This window comes from Dasypus novemcinctus, chromosome 7 (assembly GCF_030445035.2).
Source record: "Dasypus novemcinctus isolate mDasNov1 chromosome 7, mDasNov1.1.hap2, whole genome shotgun sequence".
Classification (NCBI taxonomy): Eukaryota; Metazoa; Chordata; class Mammalia; order Cingulata; family Dasypodidae; genus Dasypus; species Dasypus novemcinctus.
The window spans coordinates 126069647-126090492 of NC_080679.1; the positions used below are offsets into that span (position 1 = coordinate 126069647).

General features: G+C 38.5%; 1 protein-coding gene across 2 annotated transcripts in view; it reads left to right on the plus strand.

The window, feature by feature from the left end:
- Positions 1-20846, plus strand: part of EPB41L5 (erythrocyte membrane protein band 4.1 like 5) — a 183149-nt gene that overhangs the window by 1250 nt on the left and 161053 nt on the right. For both annotated transcript variants that reach the window (XM_058301152.2, XM_071216495.1), the window contains exon 2: positions 20282-20468. In XM_058301152.2, the coding sequence (XP_058157135.1) occupies positions 20289-20468 (180 nt within the window). In that variant the 5' untranslated portion in view covers positions 20282-20288. The remainder of the gene's footprint in view (positions 1-20281; positions 20469-20846) is intronic.

Here is a 20846-nt window from a genome sequence, read left to right on the forward strand (position 1 = left end):
AAGCTAATCCTTCTAGTCCTCTGGAGTTCTGGGTTATTCCATATGTTGTATTATGGTATTCTTCGAGTCATCGATTGGCAAATATTTTAAAATAGCGAAAGTGTTTTCTTAAGAATTGAGGGAAAATTACCCATTTCCAACATAACTAACATATTGCTGAGCTCTACCTAACATAGTGGACAATTTGTACATATAGGGTATGTTTTTTAGAACTGTTACGGATAAACTGCATTAGAAAATGATATGTATGACTTCTGTTGAATTACTCCCTTACAAATATCTTCTGTATTGGAATTACCATGAAAAATACTTGGCATATTGCTTCATCAGAGAGCAATTTCCTCTCACTTGATTGTGGTGTATAATGCTTTAAAAAAAAAAAAAAGCAGTTGCCCTACCAAAAAGATTGTGCCATCTGTCAGGTATGAGAGTATATATCTTTCGAGAAATTTTCAGTTTTGGGCATTTATGTGAAGAAAAAAAAAAAAAGAAACTTAATTTAGGTAGTAAAATTGATTACATTAATTTTCACTTCTAAGGTTGTATAGGGAAACCTTGTTAGTTCATTGTGGAAAAATTAGAAAATGTAGGCTAAAAACTAGTTTTTAAACCACATAGTCTTTAAAATTTTTTTTAATATATATTTTTTATTTTTTTTATCTATTTATCATCCCTGCCCTTCTGTTTTTTGCTGTCTGTGTCAATTCGTTGTGTGATCTTCTGTAGATCTGTTTCCCTTTTTGTCTCCTCTTCTCATGTCTTTCTCCTCCAGGATTCACTAGGATTGAATTCTGGGGACCTCTTTTGTGGAGAGAGGTTCCCTGTCAATTGCACCACCTCAGTTCCTGATCTGTGCTGCGCTTCACCTTGACTCTCCAGTTTGTCTGTCTTTTGTTGCGTCATCATCTTGCTGTGTGACTTGCACTGGCTCATCATGCGTGCACTCATGTGGGTACTGGCTCGCCACGCTGGCACACTTTCTCTTCTTTTTCACCAGGAGGCTCCAGGGATCGAACCTGGGTCCTCCCATGTGGTTGGCAGAGGCCTTATCACTTGAGCCACATACACTTCCCAAAACCACCTAATCGTAACATCCAAAAGTTTCACTTAACCATTTGTGTGTCGCAAGTTTTTTATTGAGCACCTAACATGCAGGTTGCCATGCTAGCCATTGGGTCTTAGTGGTGAACAGCTCAGACTAGGCCCTGTCCCTTTATCTCAGTGGGGGAAGACTCCACACACCCATCCCCGCCCCCTGAAAAAAAAATCAAATGAGCTATTAAATTACATTTTTATTAAGTGTACTAAAGATAATGCTAAGGATATTCAAAGGGGCACTGGCACCCAGTTTAGACTCTAGAATGCTTTTCTGAGGAAAAGACATTTCAAGTAGAAATCTGAATTTAGTCATGCAAAGTGGGAGAGGGTAGGAGGTGGTGAAGTAGAAAGAAGAGCATTCCAAGAAAATGGAAGAGCTAATGCAGGGCCCCCATGTTGAAAAGGCACTTGGCCTGAGCACAAAGAAAGCCAAAGCAGAGTAGCAGCTGGGAGAAAGCTGCCAGAAGGGTCAGACACATCCATCCTAGGAGGCCCTGGTGAAGAAGCAGGGCCTGGAGTTTGGAAGCCAGTGAAGAAGGTTTTTAAGCAGAGATTAGAATTGCTAAAAATCTGCTGATTGTAACATGAGGGATTCATGGGGATTTACTGAGAACAGTGAATATGTGGGGACTTTTTTTTTAACCATGTAAATTTTTAAAACTCATGACATAGTAATATATTCTTTTTTAAAGTTTTTTTTTTTTTTGTAGGAGGTCCCAGAGATTGAACCCAGGACCTCATACATGGGAAGCAGGCACTCAACCACTTTAGCTACATCTGCTCCCAGTATATTCTTATTATAGAATATTTAAGTACCTTCCCCTTGGCCCTCTCTAGAGATAAATTTCAGTGAACAGTTTGCATGTCCTTCTAATACTTTTTCCTTGTGTGTGTGTATAAATATCTGCTTTATTGCCTCTTTATCCTGTTGAGATAACTCTCTTCAATTTTCTGTGATTTGATTTTTCACTAAAAATTTTGTCAGTATCTAAACTTTTTTTTTTAAGATTTAATTTTTAAAATTTATTTCTCTTCCCTTTCCTCCCTCTGTTGTCTGCTCTCTGTGTCCATTCACTGTGTGTTCTTCTGTGTCTGCTTGTGTTCTTGTCAATGGCACCGGGAATCTGTGTCTCTTTTTTTGTTGTTGTTGCATCATCTTGCTGCGTCAGCCCTCCGTGTGTGCAGTGCCGTTCTTGGGCAGGCTGCACTTTATTTCACGCTGGGTGGTTCTCTTTATGGGGCACACTCCTTGTGCGTGAGGCTCCCTTATGCAGGGGACACCCCTGCGTGGCACGGCACTCCTTGAGCGCATCAGCACTGCGCGTGGGCCAGCTCCACATGGGTCGAGGAGGCCCTGGGTTTGAACCATGGACCTCCCATGTAGTAGGCGGATGCTCTATCCATTGAGCCAAGTCCGCTTCCCAAGTAAACTATTTTTAAAACTCTGTACTGGATGCCATAGTGTGTACCATAATTTGTGTAACCATCCCATGTTGGTGGTCATTTTTAAACTTTTAAATCAATTATGTCCTGAAAATCCTTGTTCCTACAGCTTGGAGCCATTTTATGGTTTTTTTTTTTTTGGTAAGATTTATTTTAACCGCCCCCACTCTCCATTCCCCCGCTTGTCTGTTCTCTCTGTCCATTTGCTGTGTGTTCTTCTTTGCTTGTATTGTCATTAGGCGGCTCTGGGAACCGATCCTGGGACCTTCCTGGGTGGGAGAGAGGTGATTACTCTCTTGTGTCACTTCAGCTCCCTGTTCTGCTGCTTCTTATTTTCTCTCCTTTGTGTCTCTTGTTGTGTCATCTTGCTGCGCCAGTTCTCTGCATCGGTCGGCACTCCTTGGCAGGGCGGCATTCCCATGCAAGGTGGCACTCCTGCACGGGATCTCATTCCCGCATGGGCTGGCGCTCTGCACGGGCCAGCTTGCCATGTGGACCAGCTTGCCCTGGTCCCTGGGCATCGAACCCTGGTATGGTGGATGGGAGTCCAATTGGTTGAGCCACGTCCGTTTCTCATGATTATTTCTTTAAAATATCCTACCAGAAGTAGAATTACTGGTGTAGTCAAATCCTCCTCCAAAGAGGTTGGTGTATGAGAGTGATTGTTTTTCCAACATATTTTCAAGACTAGCTATCATAAGTTTTTTATATGATGAATGATATCTTATTGTTTAGTTTGGATTTCCTTGGTTGCTGTTGAGGTAGAGTACCTTTTTATTAACTTTATCATTGCAGATCATCTTTTGGGACTTGTTTCTTCATTTCTTGTCCATTTTTCTTTTCTGTTTGGTTATGTTAGTGTTTTGTAATACTTCGCTAAACTGGATTTTTTTTTTTAGATTTATTTATTTCTCTCCCCTCCCCGCTCCCCCCCTCTCCAGTTATCTGCTCTCTGAGTCCATTCTGTGTCCACTTGTGTCTGCGGCACCCAGAATCTGTGTCTCGTTTTGTTGCGTCAGCTTGCTGTATCAGCTCTCCGTGTGTGCGGTGCCATTCCTGGGGAGGCTGCACTTTTTTCGTCCTGGGCGGCTCTCCTTATGGGGCACAGTCCTTGCGCGTGGGGCTCCCCTAGGTGGGGGACACCCCTGCGTGGCACAGCACTCCTTGTGTGCATCAGCATTGCCCGTGGGGCAGTTCATCACACGGGTCAGGAGGCCCTGGGTTTGAACCCTGGACCTCCCATGTGGTAGGTGGACGCCCTATCCATTGGGCCAAAGCCGCTTCCCACTAAATTGGATATTAATCCTTTAAAATATTTTTTTGGAGAAAATTGCTTAAAAGCTTTTCACTCTAACATGTAATTTGTTTCCTTCTACTACTTGTTTCTTTTTATCTCTTCCCATTTTAAGTCTTTAACCCATCTGAAATTTAGTTTCATGTTTCAGTAAAAACTTACTATTTATGATGCTGGGTTTTATAGTTCAAAATATATAGTTATTAACGTTCTAAAACTGAAAGAAAGTTGTGATTTTCCTTAGCAACCTGTTTGTGAAGTGAGTTTATTTGCTTTATAATTCATTTGCTTCTTAAGAGCCACACAGTATTATACACTTTGAATATATTTTTCCTTTAAAAAAAAAATTTCTATTATGGAAAAGGTAACGTATACAAAAGTGGTAAGAGTGTAGTGACCCCTTCCCGAACCTTCAGCAATTCGTGGCCAGTCATCTGGCCCATCTTGTTTCATATCTATTCCCACTTAACTCGCTTCCTTATATTGTATTGATGCAATCACCAGACATCACATCATTTCTTCTATAAATATTTCAGTATGAATTTCTAAAAGATAACTCTTTAAAAAAATAATTTCAATACCACTATTATATTTAAAAGACAAATAGCAGTAATCCCTTTGTTACGATAGATCCAGTGTTCAAACATATGTGTAAAATTTGTTTCCTTGGGTAATTCAAATGGCAAATACATGGTTTCGCCAACTTACTTCATTACATAGAAATATGCATACTCGTAAAATGAAGATGATAATTTTCAATTTATAGCCATTGAGTTTTAAAAATTTAAACATATATGTTTAAGTTGACAAAGTTATTCATTATTGAGTATAAATATTCTAAGAATATACATAATTGTAACTTGGAGAGGAACTGATATGCTTCTCATGGAATCTGTCTTGTACAAAAAGTAATAAAATTTCGAAGGGAGGAAGTTTTCAGTAAGTTTTAGAAACCTACAACAAATTCTAGAATAGAGAATATACCGAACTGAGCTACTACGAACATTGACTGTTACCGTGAGTATGGCAATATGCAATGTATTGATGGCTCAAAAATGGAAAATAAGGTCCTTCCTATTTTACATTTCCTTAGAATCTTCTAAGGGAGCTTAGTGTATGATTTCAGTATTAATATTTCCATTCTTACAACCACCTTCAAGTCGAAGCTGCCACCATCTCTTGCCTAAAGCAGCAAAACAAACAAAAAAACAAACCTTGAAGAACTGCCTTGCTTTTACTCTGATAGTTCTCTAATCCTGTCTTCTCACTTGGTCCCTTCCATTGCTCTCAGAATAGACTACATCGTCCTTAGCTTGGATTTCAAGGACCTGTGGGCTCTGCCTCTGATTCCTCTCCAGCCTCTCATCTCATCTCACTTTTCTAACTGGTTCAGTATGTTCCAGGCACATTGGCCTGCCTTCTTTCTGGGAGCACAGCTTGTTCTTGCCCCTAACCTTTGGACTTGCTGTTTTTTTCTGTCTGAAATGCTCTCGCCTGGCTTTTCAAATAGTTGACTTAAGTTTTGAGATTTCACGTCACCCTTAAAGATGCCTTTCTTTACCATCGGTTGCAAGCAAGGATCCCACTTCCTACTTCATCATCTTCTAAATATTCTGTTTATTTCCTACAGAGTTCCCATCATGGTCTGAAATCATGTATTTTTACTTATATAATATCTACCCTGGTTCGTAAAACGTAGTAGATGCATCTTGCACATATTAAAATTAATAAAACCCCTAAGAATTTTAAATTGTCATTATTTACATGAACTTAACATTATAAAACAATGCACAGAAGGGCCATTGATCAAAAATATCAATAGTTTGAAAAGAAATGGAATATGTGATATAGAAATGTTATCTTTTAATATGGTGCTGTTTAATGTTTGACTTTTACTTTTTATAAAGTTTACAATTGTATGTAGTTTTTAAGAGAAGTTATGGGTTTACAGAATACACAATACAAAAATAATACACAACCCTTTTTTTTTTTGGAGATACTGGTAGCTGGGGAATGAACCTGGGACCTTATATGTAAAGCTGGGGATCAACCACTGAGCCGCCTTGGCTTCCCTAAGTTAGTTTTTTTGTGGTTTTGCTTTTTGTTTGTTTTTTCAGGAGGCACTCAGAACTGAACCTTGGACTGCCTGTGTGGGAGGCAGGTGTTCAACTGCTTGACCCACATCTACTCCCACCACCCTATTATTAAGACCTTATCTTAGTGTGGTACATTTGTTACAATTCATGAACAGACATTTTATAATAGGGTTCACTGTATTGTACGGTCCTGTCCATTTAAAAAATTTATTCTAGAAACATATACAACGTAAAATTTATCCTTTAAACCACATTCACATATATAATTCAGTTAATTATATTTATAATGTTTTGCTGCCATTACCACTGTCCGTTTCTAAAACTTTACAGTCAACCCAAATGGAAACTGTGTGATTAAGCTTTAACACCCCATTCCCAACCGCTGCCCCAACCCCTGGTAACCTATATTCTCTAGAACCTATTTTCTCTATCAGTTTGCTTATTCTAATTATTTCATATCAGTGAGATCCTACAATTTTTGTCCTTTTGTTTCTGGCTTATTTTATTCAACATAGTATCTTCAAGGCTCATCCATGTTGTCACATGTATCAGAACTTAATTCTTTTTTAATGGCTTAATAATATTGCATTATATGTACATATCACGTTTTATTTATCCATTCATTGCTTGATGGACACTTGGGTTGTTCCCACCTTTTGGAAATTATAAATAATGCTGCTATGAACATTGGTGTGCAAATAACTTGTTCAAGTGTCTGCTTCCAAATCTTTTGGGTATATTCCTAGAAGTGGAATTCTGTACTTAACTTTCTGAAAAACTGCCAAGTAGTTTTCTGTAGTAGCTGCATGTACCATTTTATTCTCACCAACAATGAATGGGTGCTCCTATTTTTCCACTTCTCTACCACTTGTAATTTTTAATTTTATTAATAGTAGCCTTTCTAATAGGTGTGAAGTGGTATGTCATTGTGTTTTTATTTCCGTTTACCTAATAGCTAGTGATGTTGAGCATCTTTTCATGTGTCTTTTTGGTCATTTGTATATTCTTAGTCATTTTAACATTCAATTCACGATAAGTCTACAAATTGTGATTGGTTGATGTTTTAAATCACTTTAATGTGTAATTTCCCCCTCTGTCTCCTTTTCCCCTGCCTTGCAACTTTCAGTTTATTTAATAAGGTGAATTAAGTTTTGAAAAACAGGAATTCAACATGTACTTTTAAAAAAACGTTTTATTGAGCTATATTCACATTCTATCCAATCTATCCAAAGTGTACAATCAGTTGCATTTAGTATAATCACAGTGTTATGCATTCATCACCACAAAAACTTTTAAAACCGTTTCATTACTCCAAAAACAAAAACTCCACACGTCTCAGCAGTCACCTCACAAATGCTCTATCTATCCCCAGCCCTACATAACCGTTAATCTAATTTTATCTTTATAAATTGGTATATATTTACATTTTATGTAAGTAAAATCATGCAATATGTAGTACTTTGTGTATGGTTTCTTACACTTAGCATTATTATTTTTTTGCCTGATATTAACATCTTGTAACATTAACATACATTTTTCAGTTTTAAAAAAAAGTCTCTTATGTATGCAGTATTACCACATTCATATTTCACGTGAGGTTTTACTATACTATACAGTCCCGTGTTACATATTAGCTTTCCTTCTAGTAATATTCATGATCTTGTACTTTCCCTTTCAGCTACTGTCATACCCATATAATAGCACTGCTAGTTAAAAACATAATGTTTTGCTTTCACTTTTTCTGTTCATTTCCAAAGATTAACAATCTTTTTTAATCAATTCACAGATTAATCTTCAGCTTTCTATTCTCTAGCCTCATTCTAGTCTCTGGTAGCCTATACCGTAGTTATTAACTCCATGAGTTTACACAATATATTTAATTAATAATAGTGCAGTAATACAGTATTTGTCCTTTTGTGTCTGGCTTGCTTTACTCAACATAATGTCCTCCAGGTTCATCCATGTTTTCACATGCTGCTTCAGGAATTCATAATATTCCATTGTTTGAAAACACCACAGTCTGTTTAACCATTCATCAGTTCATGGATACCTGGCTTGTTTACATCTTTTGGCAGTTGTGAAGAATGCCTCTATAAACATCGGTATACAGATGTCTGTTCATGTCACTGCTGTCAGTTCTGCTGGGTATAAACCCAGTAGTGGTATTGCAGGGTCACGTGGCAAATCTGTGTTCAACTTCTTAAGGAACTATCAAACTGTCAAACAGTCCTCCACAGTGGCTGTACCATTCTACATTACCACCAACAGTGAGTAAGTGTTCCTTTCTTTCCACATCCTCTCCAACACTTGTTGTTCTCTGTCTTTTTAATAGTGACCATAATAATAGGTGTAAAATGATACCTCATTGTACCTTTGATTTACATTTCCCTAATCACTAGTGATGGTGAACATACATTCATGTGTAGTTTTTTACCATTTGTATTTCTTCTTTGGACAAATGTCTGTTTAAGTCTTTGGCCCATTTTAAATTCAGGTCTTTTTTTTTTTTTATTGTGGAGTTGTAGCACCTTGTTATATATCCTAAATATTAAGCTGTTGTTGGACATGTGATTTCCAAATATCTTCTCCCATTGAGTCATCTGCCTTTTCACCCATTTGACAAAGTCCTGTCAGGTGCAGAAGTGTTTAATTTTGAGGAGGTCCTATTTATCTATTTTTTTCTTTTATTGTGTATTCTTTGGGTATAAGGTCTGTCCAAGAAACCACCAGCTACCACAAAGTCTTTAAGGTGGTTCCCTACATTTTCTTCTAGTAGTTTTATGGTCCTGTCTTTTCTATTTATGTCTTTTTTTTTAAAAGATTTATTTATTTATTTAATTTCCCCCCCTCCCCTGGTTGTCTGTTCTTGGTGTCTATTTGCTGCGTCTTGTTTCTTTGTCCGCTTCTGTTGTCGTCAGCGGCACGGGAAGTGTGGGCGGCGCCATTCCTGGGCAGGCTGCTCTTTCTTTTCACGCTGGGCGGCTCTCCTCACGGGCGCACTCCTTGCTCGTGGGGCTCCCCTACGCGGGGGACACCCCTGTGTAGCACGGCACTCCTTGCGCGCATCAGCACTGTGCATGGGCCAGCTCCACACGGGTCAAGGAGGCCCGGGGTTTGAACCGCGGACCTCCCATATGGTAGACATTCGCCCTAACCACTGGGCCAAAGTCCGTTTCCCTTCTATTTATGTCTTTGATCCATTTTGAGTTGATTCTTGAATAGGGAGTGAGATAGGGATCCTTTTTCATTCTTTTGGTTACAGATACCCAGTTCTCCCAGCACCATGTGTTGAAGAGACTGTTTTGTCCTGTTAAGATGGACTTTTGGGAAACAGATGTGGCTCAACCAGTTGGGCTTCTCATCTACCATATGGAAGGTCTGGGTTGATGCCCAGGGCCTCCTGGTGAGGGCAGGCTGACCCGTGCAGGAATGCAGCCCCTCTCAGGAGAGCCGCCCTGCATGGGAATGCTGCCTCGTGCAGGCAGGAGTGCTGGCTGGCGCAGAGAGCTGGCACAGCGGGATGATGCAACAGGAGATACAGAGGAGAGGGAATGGTAAGATGTGGCAGAGTGCGGAGCTGAGGTGGCGCAGTAGGGTGATTGCCTCTCTCCTGCTCTGGAAGGTCCCAGGGTTGGTTCCAGAGCCACCTAGTGAGAGTACAGGCAGACGCAGAGGAGCATACAGCGAATGGACACAGAGCAGACAACTGGGGGGACAGGGAAATAAATGAAAATAAATCTTAGAAAAAAATAGATGGGCTTGGTAAGTTTGTCAAAAACGACTTGGCCATAGAGGTAAGAGTTTATTTCTGTACTCTTAATTCTTTTCCACTGATTGATGTGTCTACCTTATGCCAACACCATGCTGTTTCTTTTTTTTATTATTATTACCCCCCCCTTGTGGCTTTTTGTGTGCTGTCTGCTCTCTGTGTCCATTTGCTGTGCGTTCTTCTTTGTCTGTATTTTATTTATTTCATTTCCTGTCCCCCCTTGCGGCTTGCTTGCTGTCTGCTTCTCTGTGTCCATTTACAGCGGGCTTTTCTGTATTTTTGCTTGTCTCCCTTTTTTGTTGTGTGTGTCACCTTGCCGAGTTGGCTGTCCGTGGCGCTTGCAGGCTGGGCGGTGCTCTGCGGTGCTTGCGGGCCAGGCGGCTCTCTGCAGCATGCAGGTGAGCCTATGTTTACCAGGAGACCCTGGGACGGGACACGAACCCAGGGCCTCCCATATGGTAGGCGGGAGCCCAATTGATTGAGCCACAGCTGCTTCCCTGTGCTGTTTCTTTTTATTTTTTTTAAGATTTATTTTATTTATTTCTCTCCCTGCTCCTTCGTTTGTGCTCACTGTCTGCTCTCTGTGTCTGTTTGTTGTGTGCTCTTTCCTTTTTTCAGGTAGCATTGGAACTGAATCTGGGACCTCCCATGTGGGAGGGAAGCACCCAGTCGCTTGAATCATATCTGCTTCCTGCTTGCTGTGTTTTTGCTGTTTCTCATTCGTCTTCTTTAGGAGGCACTGAGAACCAAATCTGGAACCTCCTGGTGATAGGCAGGCTCCCAACTACTTGAGCCACATCTGCTCCAATACTATGCTGTTTGAGCACTATAGCTTTAATGTTTCAAGGTCAGGCATTGAGAGTCCTCCCATATCGTTCTTCTTTTTTAAGATCCTTTTAGCTATTCAGGTACATTTTCATTTCCAAATGAATTTGGTAATTGTCTTCTCTTTTTCTGTTAAGTAGGCTGTTCAAATTTTGATTGGTATTGCATTGAATCTATAAATCAGTTGGGTAGGATTGACATCTTCATGGTATTTAGTCTTCCATCCATGAGTATGGAATGTCTTTCCATTTGTTTAGGTCTTTGATTTCTAGCATTGTTTTCTCTCTCTTTTTTTTCATGTACATCCTGTACTACTTGGGGTAAATTGATTCGTAGGTAATGAGTCTTTTTGTTGCTGTTGTAAATGGAATTACTCCTCTGATTGTTCAGTACTAATGTACAGAAACATTACTGATTTTTGCTTTTGGTCTTATATCCTGCCACTTTGGTGAATTTATTATCTCAAGTAGCATTGTTCTAGACATTTCAGAATTTTTCCAAATATAGGATCATGTCATCTGCAAATAGTGAGAGTTTTACTTCCTTTTTTCCTGTTGGGATATCTTTTATTTACTTATTTTTCTTCCTTAGCTAGAATTTCTAGCACAGTATTGAATATCAGTGGTGACTCTGGACATCCTTGCCTTGTTCGTCATCTTAGAGGGAAAACGTTAACCTTTCCCTATTGAATACGATACTGGCTGTGGGTTTTTCATATATGCATTTTACATATGGAGCAATTGTCCTTCTTTTCCTATCTTTCCAAATATTTTTATCAAGAAAGAATGCTGGATTTTGTCTAATGCCTTTTCTGCATTGATGGGAGATGATCATTTGGGGTTTTTTCCATCAGTTTGTTAATGTGGTGTGTTATGTTCATTGATTTTCCTATGTTGACCCGTCCTTGAATTCCAGGAATAAATCCCACTTGGTCATGATATATAATTCTTTTGATATACTGTTGGATTCTATTTGCAAGTATTTTGTTGAGAATTTTTGCATCTATGTTCATTAGAGAGATTAGTCTAATTTTTTTTTCTAGTAGTGTCTTTATCTGGCTTTGGTGTTAGGGTGATGTTGGTTTCATAAAATATGTTGGATAATTTTCCCTCCACTTCAGTTTTTTTGAAAGAGTTTAAACAAGGTTGGTGGTCATTATTTTCAAAATGCTTGGTAAAATTCACCTGTGAAGCCTCCTGGTCCTGGGCTTTTCTTTGTTGGGAGATTTTAATGACTGATTCAATCTTTCTAAATGTGATTGGTTTGTTGAGTTCTTGTATTTCTTGTAATATCAGTGTAGGTTATTGTATGTTTCTAGGAATTTGTCCATTTCATCTAGGGTATCTAGTTTCTTGACATGATGCTTTTTATTTCTGTGGGTTCAGTTGAAACTTCGCCCCTTTCATTTCTGATTGTATTTAGTTATGTCTTCTCTCCTTTTTTCTGTTAGTCTAGTTAAAGCTTTGTCAATTTTATTATCTTCTCGAAGAACCAGCTTTTGGTTTTGTTGATTTTCTCAGTTGTTTTTTTTCTTGCTGTCATTCTCTGTTTCATTTATTTCTGCTCTAATCTTTATTATTTCTTTCCTTCTACTTGCTTTGGGGTTGGTTTACTATTCTTTTTCTAGATTCTACCATTGTTCATGTAGATCTTTAGTTTCAGCTCTTTTTTTCTTTTTTAATATAGGTGTTTAACACTATATATTTTCCTCTCAGGACTGCCTTTGCTGTATCCCATAAGTTTTATTTTAAAAATATTTTTAGGAGGTACTGGGGATTGAACCCAGGACCTCATAGGTAGGAAGCAGGCACTCAACCACTGAGTTAAATCCCCTCCCCAGTGAGAGTGGATTTTTTTCATTTGTTTGTTTCTTTTGTTTTTAGGAGGTACCGGGGATTGAACCTGGGACCTTATTCATGAGAAGCAGGTGGTCAGCCCCTTGAGCTGCATCTGCTTCCCTGTATCCCATAAGTTTTGATAAATTGTATTCTCATTTTCATTTTTATCTCATTATATTTACTAATTTTACTTAGTGTCTTCTTAGATCCATTGCTTATATAGGAGTGTGTTGTTCAACCTCTACACATTTGCAGATTTTCCCTTTCTATTAACTGATTTCCAGTTTCATTCCATTGAGAAGGTGTTTTGTAATTTGATCTTTTTCTGTTTATTGAGACCTATCTTGTGACCTAACATGTGGTCTGTTCTGGAGAAAGATCCATGAGTCCTCTGAACAATGTAAAACCCATTAATTTGGGAAGCAGTATTTGTATATGTCTGTTAGGTCTAGCTTATTTATCATATTATTCAATTTCTCTGTTTCCTTGTTGATCTTCTGTCTAGTTTTTCTATCTAATGATGTTAGTGGTGTGTTGAAGTCTTCAACTATTATTGTAGAGATATCTGTTTTTCTCTGGTTTTTGCAGAGGTTGCCTCATATAGTTTGGGGCACCCTGGTTAGGTGCTTAGATATTTATGACTGTTGTATCTTTTTGGTAGTTTGTCCCTTTTAATGGCCTCTGTATCTCTTAAAACGTCATTTACATTTAAATTCTGTTTGTTCAATATTAGTAGCTACTTGTGCTCTTTTTTGGTTACTATTTGCATGGAGTATCTTTTTACAACCTTTCCATTTCAGCTGGTTTATATCTCTGGTCTGAGGAGAGTTTCTTGTTGACAGCATATGGATGGCTCATGTTTTTTTTTTCCAAGTCTGTCAACTTATATCTTTTTTTGTTCTTAGTACTTTATTTTTCTTTTTTCTTTTTAAAAAATTGAAGTATATTACTTATACATAAACATACATAAACAAATGTATAGAAATATTTGCGAACTTAAAAAACAAACATGTAGCATCATACAGGACTCTCATAACTCATCCTACCACTAATACCTTGCATTGTTGTGAAACATTTTTAACTAATGATTAAAGAGCTTTCTCAAAATATTATTACTAACAAAAGTACTTTTCCCCAACCCACCCATTATTATTATCATCTTTATGTCTTTTATATATGAACGTACAAAAACAATAAGTGTATAGTAAAAGTTGTGAACTTATAAAGTAAACATGCATAACATCATACAGGGGTCCCATACATCAACCCTCCACCAGCACCTTGCATTGTTGTGAGATGCTTGTTACAAATTATGAAAGAATATTGTCAAAATCTTATTACTAATTTTAGTCCTTATCTGGTGTATTTTTCTCCCAACCCACCCTATTATTATTTTTAAATATACTTTTTATGACAGAAGTTGTAAACATAAAAGAATCATGCACATGTGCAGAATTCCCAAACAACACACCTCTATCAACTCACCATACTGTGGTGGAACATTTGTTACAGATAAGCTAATATCTTCTGATTGTTACCATGTCCATGGTGTATATTTGACACACATTTTCCGTACTGCCCCATTATCAACACAGTACATCTTTGGCATAGTCACATAAATATTATGCTTTCACTGCTAACGACAGTCCATAGGTCACTCCACTTGTATTTTTCCCATACTTCTCCACATTCCCACCACTCTGCTCTAGCTCACAAAAGACACTCTTGCATCTGTACCATCAACCACAATTCTCATCCACCTCTTGGTTTACTGTGCTATTCATTTCCTAGATAATGTCTCTAGCATTCTGTCAATTGGCATTTACATACCTAGGCTACAGTTTTTAGCCACATCCCCATTTATAAACTAGCTGTTACTCACTGTTTGTTACCATCCACTCTACACATTTCCACACTTTTACAGTAAAGCTAATTAAAAACATTAGTAGTCATCTCAGTCCTTCTCTTATCTCTTTTAAGAATCCACCACCCATAGGGAAGCAGATGTGGCTCAATGATAGAGCTTCTGCCTACCATAAGGGAGAACCTGGGTTCGAGCCCTGGGGCCTCCCATGAAAAAGAAGAAGAGAAAGCATGCCTGTGTGGTGAGCTGGTGAGTGCAAGTGCCCATGTAGTGAGCGCAAGTGCACATGCTGTGAGACAGTGCCTGTACAAGTGAGTCATGCAGCAAGATGATGATGCAAAAAAGAGAGGCAAGGGGAGAGTCAAGGTGAAGCGCCCCAGAAACCAGCAGCTGAGGTGGTGCAATTGACAGGGAACCTCTCTCCACATCAGGAGTCTCCAGGATCAAATCCCGGTGAATCTTAGAGGAGAGAATGAGAAGAGGAGACAACCCAGGCAGCAAAAAATAGCAAGGCAGGAGGACAGAAGGAGGAGAAGGGAGGGAATAAATAAATCTTAAAAAAAAAAAAAAAAGAATCCACTACCTACCATCAGGTCTTGAAGATATTTTCCTGCAATTTCTTCTAGAAACTTATGGTTCTTGCTTTTATTTTTAGGTTTTTGGATATGGTGTGAGATAGGGGTCTTCCTTCCATTTTTTGGCTATGGATAGCCAGGTCTTTCAGCACCGTTTGTTGAACGGACTGTTATGCCCAAGCTGTGTGGGTTTGACAGGCTAGGAAAAAATCACTTGACCGTACATATGAGGGTCTGTTTCTGAACCATAAATTTGGTTCCATTGGTCAGTGAATCTGTCTTATGCCAGTACCATGCTTTTTTATGACTATAGCTATGTGATATGATTTAAACTCTGGAGATGGAGGGTTTGCTTTTCTTTTTTAAGATGTTTCTGGCTACTCAGGACTATTTAACCTTTCCAAATAAATTTGATCATCGTGTTTTCAATTAAAAAAAAAATGCTGGTGGAATTTTTATCAGGATTGCATTGACTCTGTATATCAGTTTGAGTAGACTTGACATCTTAATGATATTTATAGTCTTCCAGTCCATGATCATGGAATGTTCTTCCAGTTATTTAGGACTTTTTTTTTTACTTGTTTTAACATTGAGTTGCAGTATTCTGAATATAAGTGCTTTACATTATTGGTTAAATTTATTCCTAACTATTTGCGTTTTATCTGTTATATTTTATTTTCATCATCCTTTTGACACTTTGTTACTTTTATTGATATAATATTCATTTCTAGACTCTCTTCTAGGTCTCTCTCTCCTGTCTTTTCTTTTTAGACTCTAGCATACCCTTTAGAATTTCCTGAAAATCTGGTCCCTTGGTTAGAAATTCTTTCAGTTTCTGTTTATCTGTGAATTTTCTAAACACCCTCATTTTTGAAAGAGAATCTTGCTGGATATAAAATTGTTGGCTTGAAGTTTTTCTCTTGTATCTTAAATATATCATACCACTGTCGCCTTGCCTCCATGGTTTCTGGTGAGCAATCAGCACTTAATCTTATTGGGTACCCTTTATATGTTATGCATTGCTTTTCTCTTGCTGTTCTCTGAGTTCTCTCTTTGTCTTTGACATTTGACATTCTGATTACTATACTGGTGTCCATGCCTTCAAGGATATTGCAGGACATTCTCTGGCCTCCTGGAGCCCCCAAACAGGTGCTTCAGCTAGTTCCAGAGAGCTCTGGGGGTTTACTAACTTCCCTGTAGCAGGAGCTGACTCTAGGAGCTCCTTACTCTACTGCCATTTTGCTGGTTGTACCCAAATATATCTTTTGATTGGGGAGTTTAATCTGTTTACATTCAATGCTATTACTGTAAATGCAGTATTTATTTCCACCATTTTATTCTTTGATTTTCCTATGTCATATATTATTTTTGTCTTTTTACTCTTGGTTTTCCTATCTGCTCTTCTTCCTTCTATTCCCTTCTCGAAGCATCTTTCTCCTGTCTTTCTTTCCAGCTCTAAGGCTTCCTGCAAAGGTGGATTCTTTTTTATTAACTCTCTTAGATTCTGTTTGTTTGGAATACTTTATACCACCTACATATTGGAAGGACAATTTTGCTGGATAAAGAATTCTTGGCTGGCAGTTTTTCTCTTTCACTATCCTACTTGTATCATACCACTGCTGTCTTCTCACCTCCATGGTTTCTGATGAGAAATCTGTACTAATTTTTTTTTCTGTCCGGTTGTGTCATCTCTCTTGGTGTGTCACTTTGCCACATGAGGTTCTGCGCCTTTCCGCACTGTGCGTGGGGGCCTGCGCCTCTCCATGCCACACCAGGGCCTGTGCCTCTCCGCACTGGTCTGACACACCTATTTTCTTTTTTTACCAGGAGGTCCTGAGGATTGAACTTGGGTCCTCCGTATGGTAAATGGGAGCTCAATTGCTTGAGCCGCGTCTGCTTCCTGCTTGTTGTATCTTTCATTGTGTCTCCTCCTCACATCATCTCTGTGTCATCTTGTTGAGTAAGCCTGCTGCGCCATCGCTTTGCTGCTTACTGTCTTGCTTGTCTTCTTTAGGAGGCACAAGGAACTGAACCCAGGACCTCCCATATAGGAGGCGGGCACACCAACTGCTTGAGCCACATCTCCTCCCCCAAATACTCTTTCTGCTCCTTTTTCTTTTTCTCCCTCTGCACTTCCCATGACACATACACTGTTGTGTTTTGTGTTATCATTGAACTCCCTGAGACCCTGCTCAATTTTTTCCTTTTTTTTTTTCTCTTCAATTTTAGCTCTTCTGTTGTCTGTATAACTTATCCTTTCTTCTATCATTTTGAGTCTGCTGTTGTATGCCTCTAAGGTGTTTTTTTTCACCTGTGGTGTCTCCCTGTTACTTTTCTATTCAGGGTTTCACATTATTCTTTGTGCTCTCTCAGTGTCTTCTTGATGTCCTTTACCTCTTATTAATTTGATTTGGAAATTTATATGAATCTCGATTAGTTGTCTCAAATCCTGTGTCTCATCTGGGGCTTTGATATAATCCTTTGCTTGGGCCATGTCTTCCATTTTCTTAATGTACCTTGTAATTTTTTCCTGATATCTAGGCATCTGATTAGGACAGTGAGTTTAATCTGATGCTCAGTTTCTCTATTTTGTAGGGATTTAATGGTGGGAAGCTGTGTATTACTGCTGTTCTTTTGTTCTTGGTTCAGCCTGTTCTGGGTCTTTAGGATCATTGCCATTGTGCTCAAAATTGGACTCTAGACCCAGTAATGGGTCTTGGGGGTGAGGAGGAAGGCTGTTAAGGCCAATAAAAGCCTCTCTTTTTTATTTACTTTTAATTTTCTCACTTCACTTCCTCTGTCTGCCAGCAGGTGGCGCTGTTTGGTATCCCTCTCAGGTCAAAGCCTTGTTAGAGTGCATGTGCTGCAACAGGGATCATTTCAGCGTTATGGAGAATCCTGCCTGGAGCTAAGAGCCTCATAATTCAAAACTTTCTCAGAGACAGTTCTCCAGCCTTTGCTGGCAGCCCCCTCCCTTTTCCCAGGTAGGCAGTAATTCCACTTCCCTCTGCGTCCTTAACAACCAGTCAAGGTTAGTAAAGAGGGAGATTGAGAGGGTCAGATCTCTTTAGTCCCTTGCCTGGTCCCAAGGTAAGCAATTACTTGACGCCATGTGGCCTGGAAGGGCTCATGGAACAAAGCAGAGCAAATTTGCGGTTCAGAAGCTGAGTCAGCATTAGGCTGTGTCCCTCTCTCCCCTTTCCTGGGGTGGTGGGTCCCTATGGCCTCCTTTGTCTGTAGTTGCCAGCCTGAGGTCAGACATTTTAAAATTGTCTGCTTATAAGGTGGGGGAAGGGTGCTGGCAGTTTCTCCTCATGCTCTTTCTATCAAGATTCTTTTCCTTTGCCCTTCTCTCTTCTGGGTAGTGTCCAGCCTTCCCCTGGTGTCCTAAAACTTAGAACATTTTTTTTCCAGGCTGTTTCTGCCTGTCCTCCAGCTATTTTCCTGGAGAGAAGAGAGTCCCATGCCTTTCTAATCATCCTGGAAGTCAACATGTACGATTTTGTTTGTATTTTTATCCAGCTTTTTTTTTCTTAAGCCATGACATTTTATAATTTCTTTCTCATCTCTAAAGTGTGAATTTTACATGAGTGTTTCTGTGATGTAGTGGACCCAGATTTGGTGTCAGAAAGTCTGAGTTTGAGCCTCTGCCTTCACCATTTACTAAATAAAGGACTTGGCCAGTGCTTAATTTCTCTGACCCATAGTTTACTGACCAAAATAAAACAATACTTGGGGGAGATTTTTTGAAGACTAAATAAGATTATTTCCTAAACATATGTTTTAGTTGATTATAAAATGTTCTGCTTGGCTGGTTACTCAAAGGGAACAAACCTTCTAGGAGCTTAAAATAAAGTGAATAGTCATGTAAATGAATAATTTTAAAAGGTCGATTTATGAAACAGTAAAGTACTTTCATGGTTCAGTGAAAGTATGATGATGGGAGTACTTAACTCTTTGGGTATCAGGGCATGTTTCTTAGGGGAAATATAGGGGGAGTTGCATTGAAAAGAATGAAGACGAATACTACATACTGGTCTTAGATGTCTGAAACAACAAGTGTGATCTTATACAGGCAGTGAAGGGAGACTCCATAGCAAGGTGCAGAGAGGAATGGCTTAAAATGAACTGGAGAGAGAGACTCTCACCAGATGTTATGTATGAGTGCTTTTTAAACTCAAAAACTATCTAAAAGTTTAGTTATTTCCTTGGGATTTAAGCAGTGAACATACAAATGAAAGTATTAGGACTTTGCCAGTTTTACCTAATTACATTGGAATATCCGTACTTATAAAATTTGTACGGTAATCCTCAATTCATAGCCATTTATTTTTTTTAATATTGTGTTTATTTTTAAATTAGCTTTTATCTGATTTATAAATTTTTTAGTTCAGAGTCATATAATCTGAAGGCTTCTTTTGAAAATCAAAGCAACAATCTCTAAGTAACATGCTCTTATTGTTACTTGGTTTTTAGTTATAGGGATTATGATTATTGGATTCATGCTAGGGAAGATGAGAAATAATTCTTTTTTTTCACACCCCAATTCCCTACCCCTGTTATAGAAATCCTCTCAGTTACAGTTACTTTCAAGTTATTGTTAGATTAATATTCAGTGTTTTTATGTTATGACTATTTAAACTATAAGCACTTGTCATGTACTTTTCCTTTTCTGTACAACTTTTTGTTTTCTCTGGAGTTAATAATTGTCTTTCTGGTTCACTTGTTTGCTTAGAAGTTACATGTACTTTTTAAAAAACTTTTCTAGTTGTGTAAATTAAACATATTAGGTCAGCAAGGAAATTTTTTTGGCATTTCCATTTTAGTGTGCTTTATTTTTAAAATTAGAATGCTTGTTTTAGACATTTAGATTAGCCTTAATGCTCTTAAGAGATAAGGAAGCAAGTAGCAGAAGTAATTTGATATTATAAAGAATTATTTACTTAAAATCTGTAATAGAATAAATTGATGCAACATAATATTTGAATTTTATTGTTTTAGCTGAGGTAGGCACTTTTTTCATATTTTTATTTATGTTCAAAAAAGAAATAAATTGAACTGCTCAGGATTGTTGTGATCATCAAACAATCCTCTACAGTTTGGCATTGTCTCTCTCTGTAGGGACATACAATTATTATACATGTAATTTATTGATCCAAAAGACTTGATGAACATTTGGTCTCTCTTGCCAGATTAACTCCATATAAAGATAATTCAGTACATTTAGAAATGCTGCAAACCATATCTCTGCCTTATATATATGAATAAAGTCTCTAGGAAGCCCTGAATTAAAGTAGCAAGCTTTAATTTTTTTTCCCTAAATTTACTTGACCAGGAGTCCTTATTAATAGCATACCTACTATCAAATGATATCCACAAGACTTTACTGGAAAGTGCCATTTGTCTGTCTGCAAGTTGTGGGAAGTCTTTTTTTTTTTTTTTTCCTCTGACGTCATCTTTTTTATCTCTGGTCTTATAGTGACAAAATGCTGAGCTTTCTCCGTAGAACACTTGGCCGACGGTCAATGCGCAAGCATGCTGAGAAGGAACGACTCAGAGAAGCCCAGCGAGCTGCCACCCACATTCCCGCGGCTGGAGATGCTAAGTCTGTCATCACATGCCGGGTGTCCCTTCTGGATGGTACTGATGTTAGCGTGGACTTGCCGGTAGGTGGGGCTTGCTGAGCTGCCAGTTCTGTATAAGGTGCAGGACTTTCTCTTTGTGAACTTTGGATTGAGAACTTTCTCGGGAATTGGGTAATGGGCTACCATGGCTCAGGCATGTAATGCCTAGGTACTAGGGTTGGAATAGTATTCCTCTCTCAAATTAGGGGCAGTCACCTGAAGCACTGAAGTGAGAGGACAGTTATTGGCATGAATCATTTTTTCTAGTTGAAGTATATAATTCATACATGAACACACATAAACAATAAGCACATAGTAAAAGTTGTCAGCTTACAAAACAAACATGCATAATACCCCATACATAACCCCACCACCAACACCTTGCATTGTTGTGAAACGTTTGTTAAAAATTATGGAAGA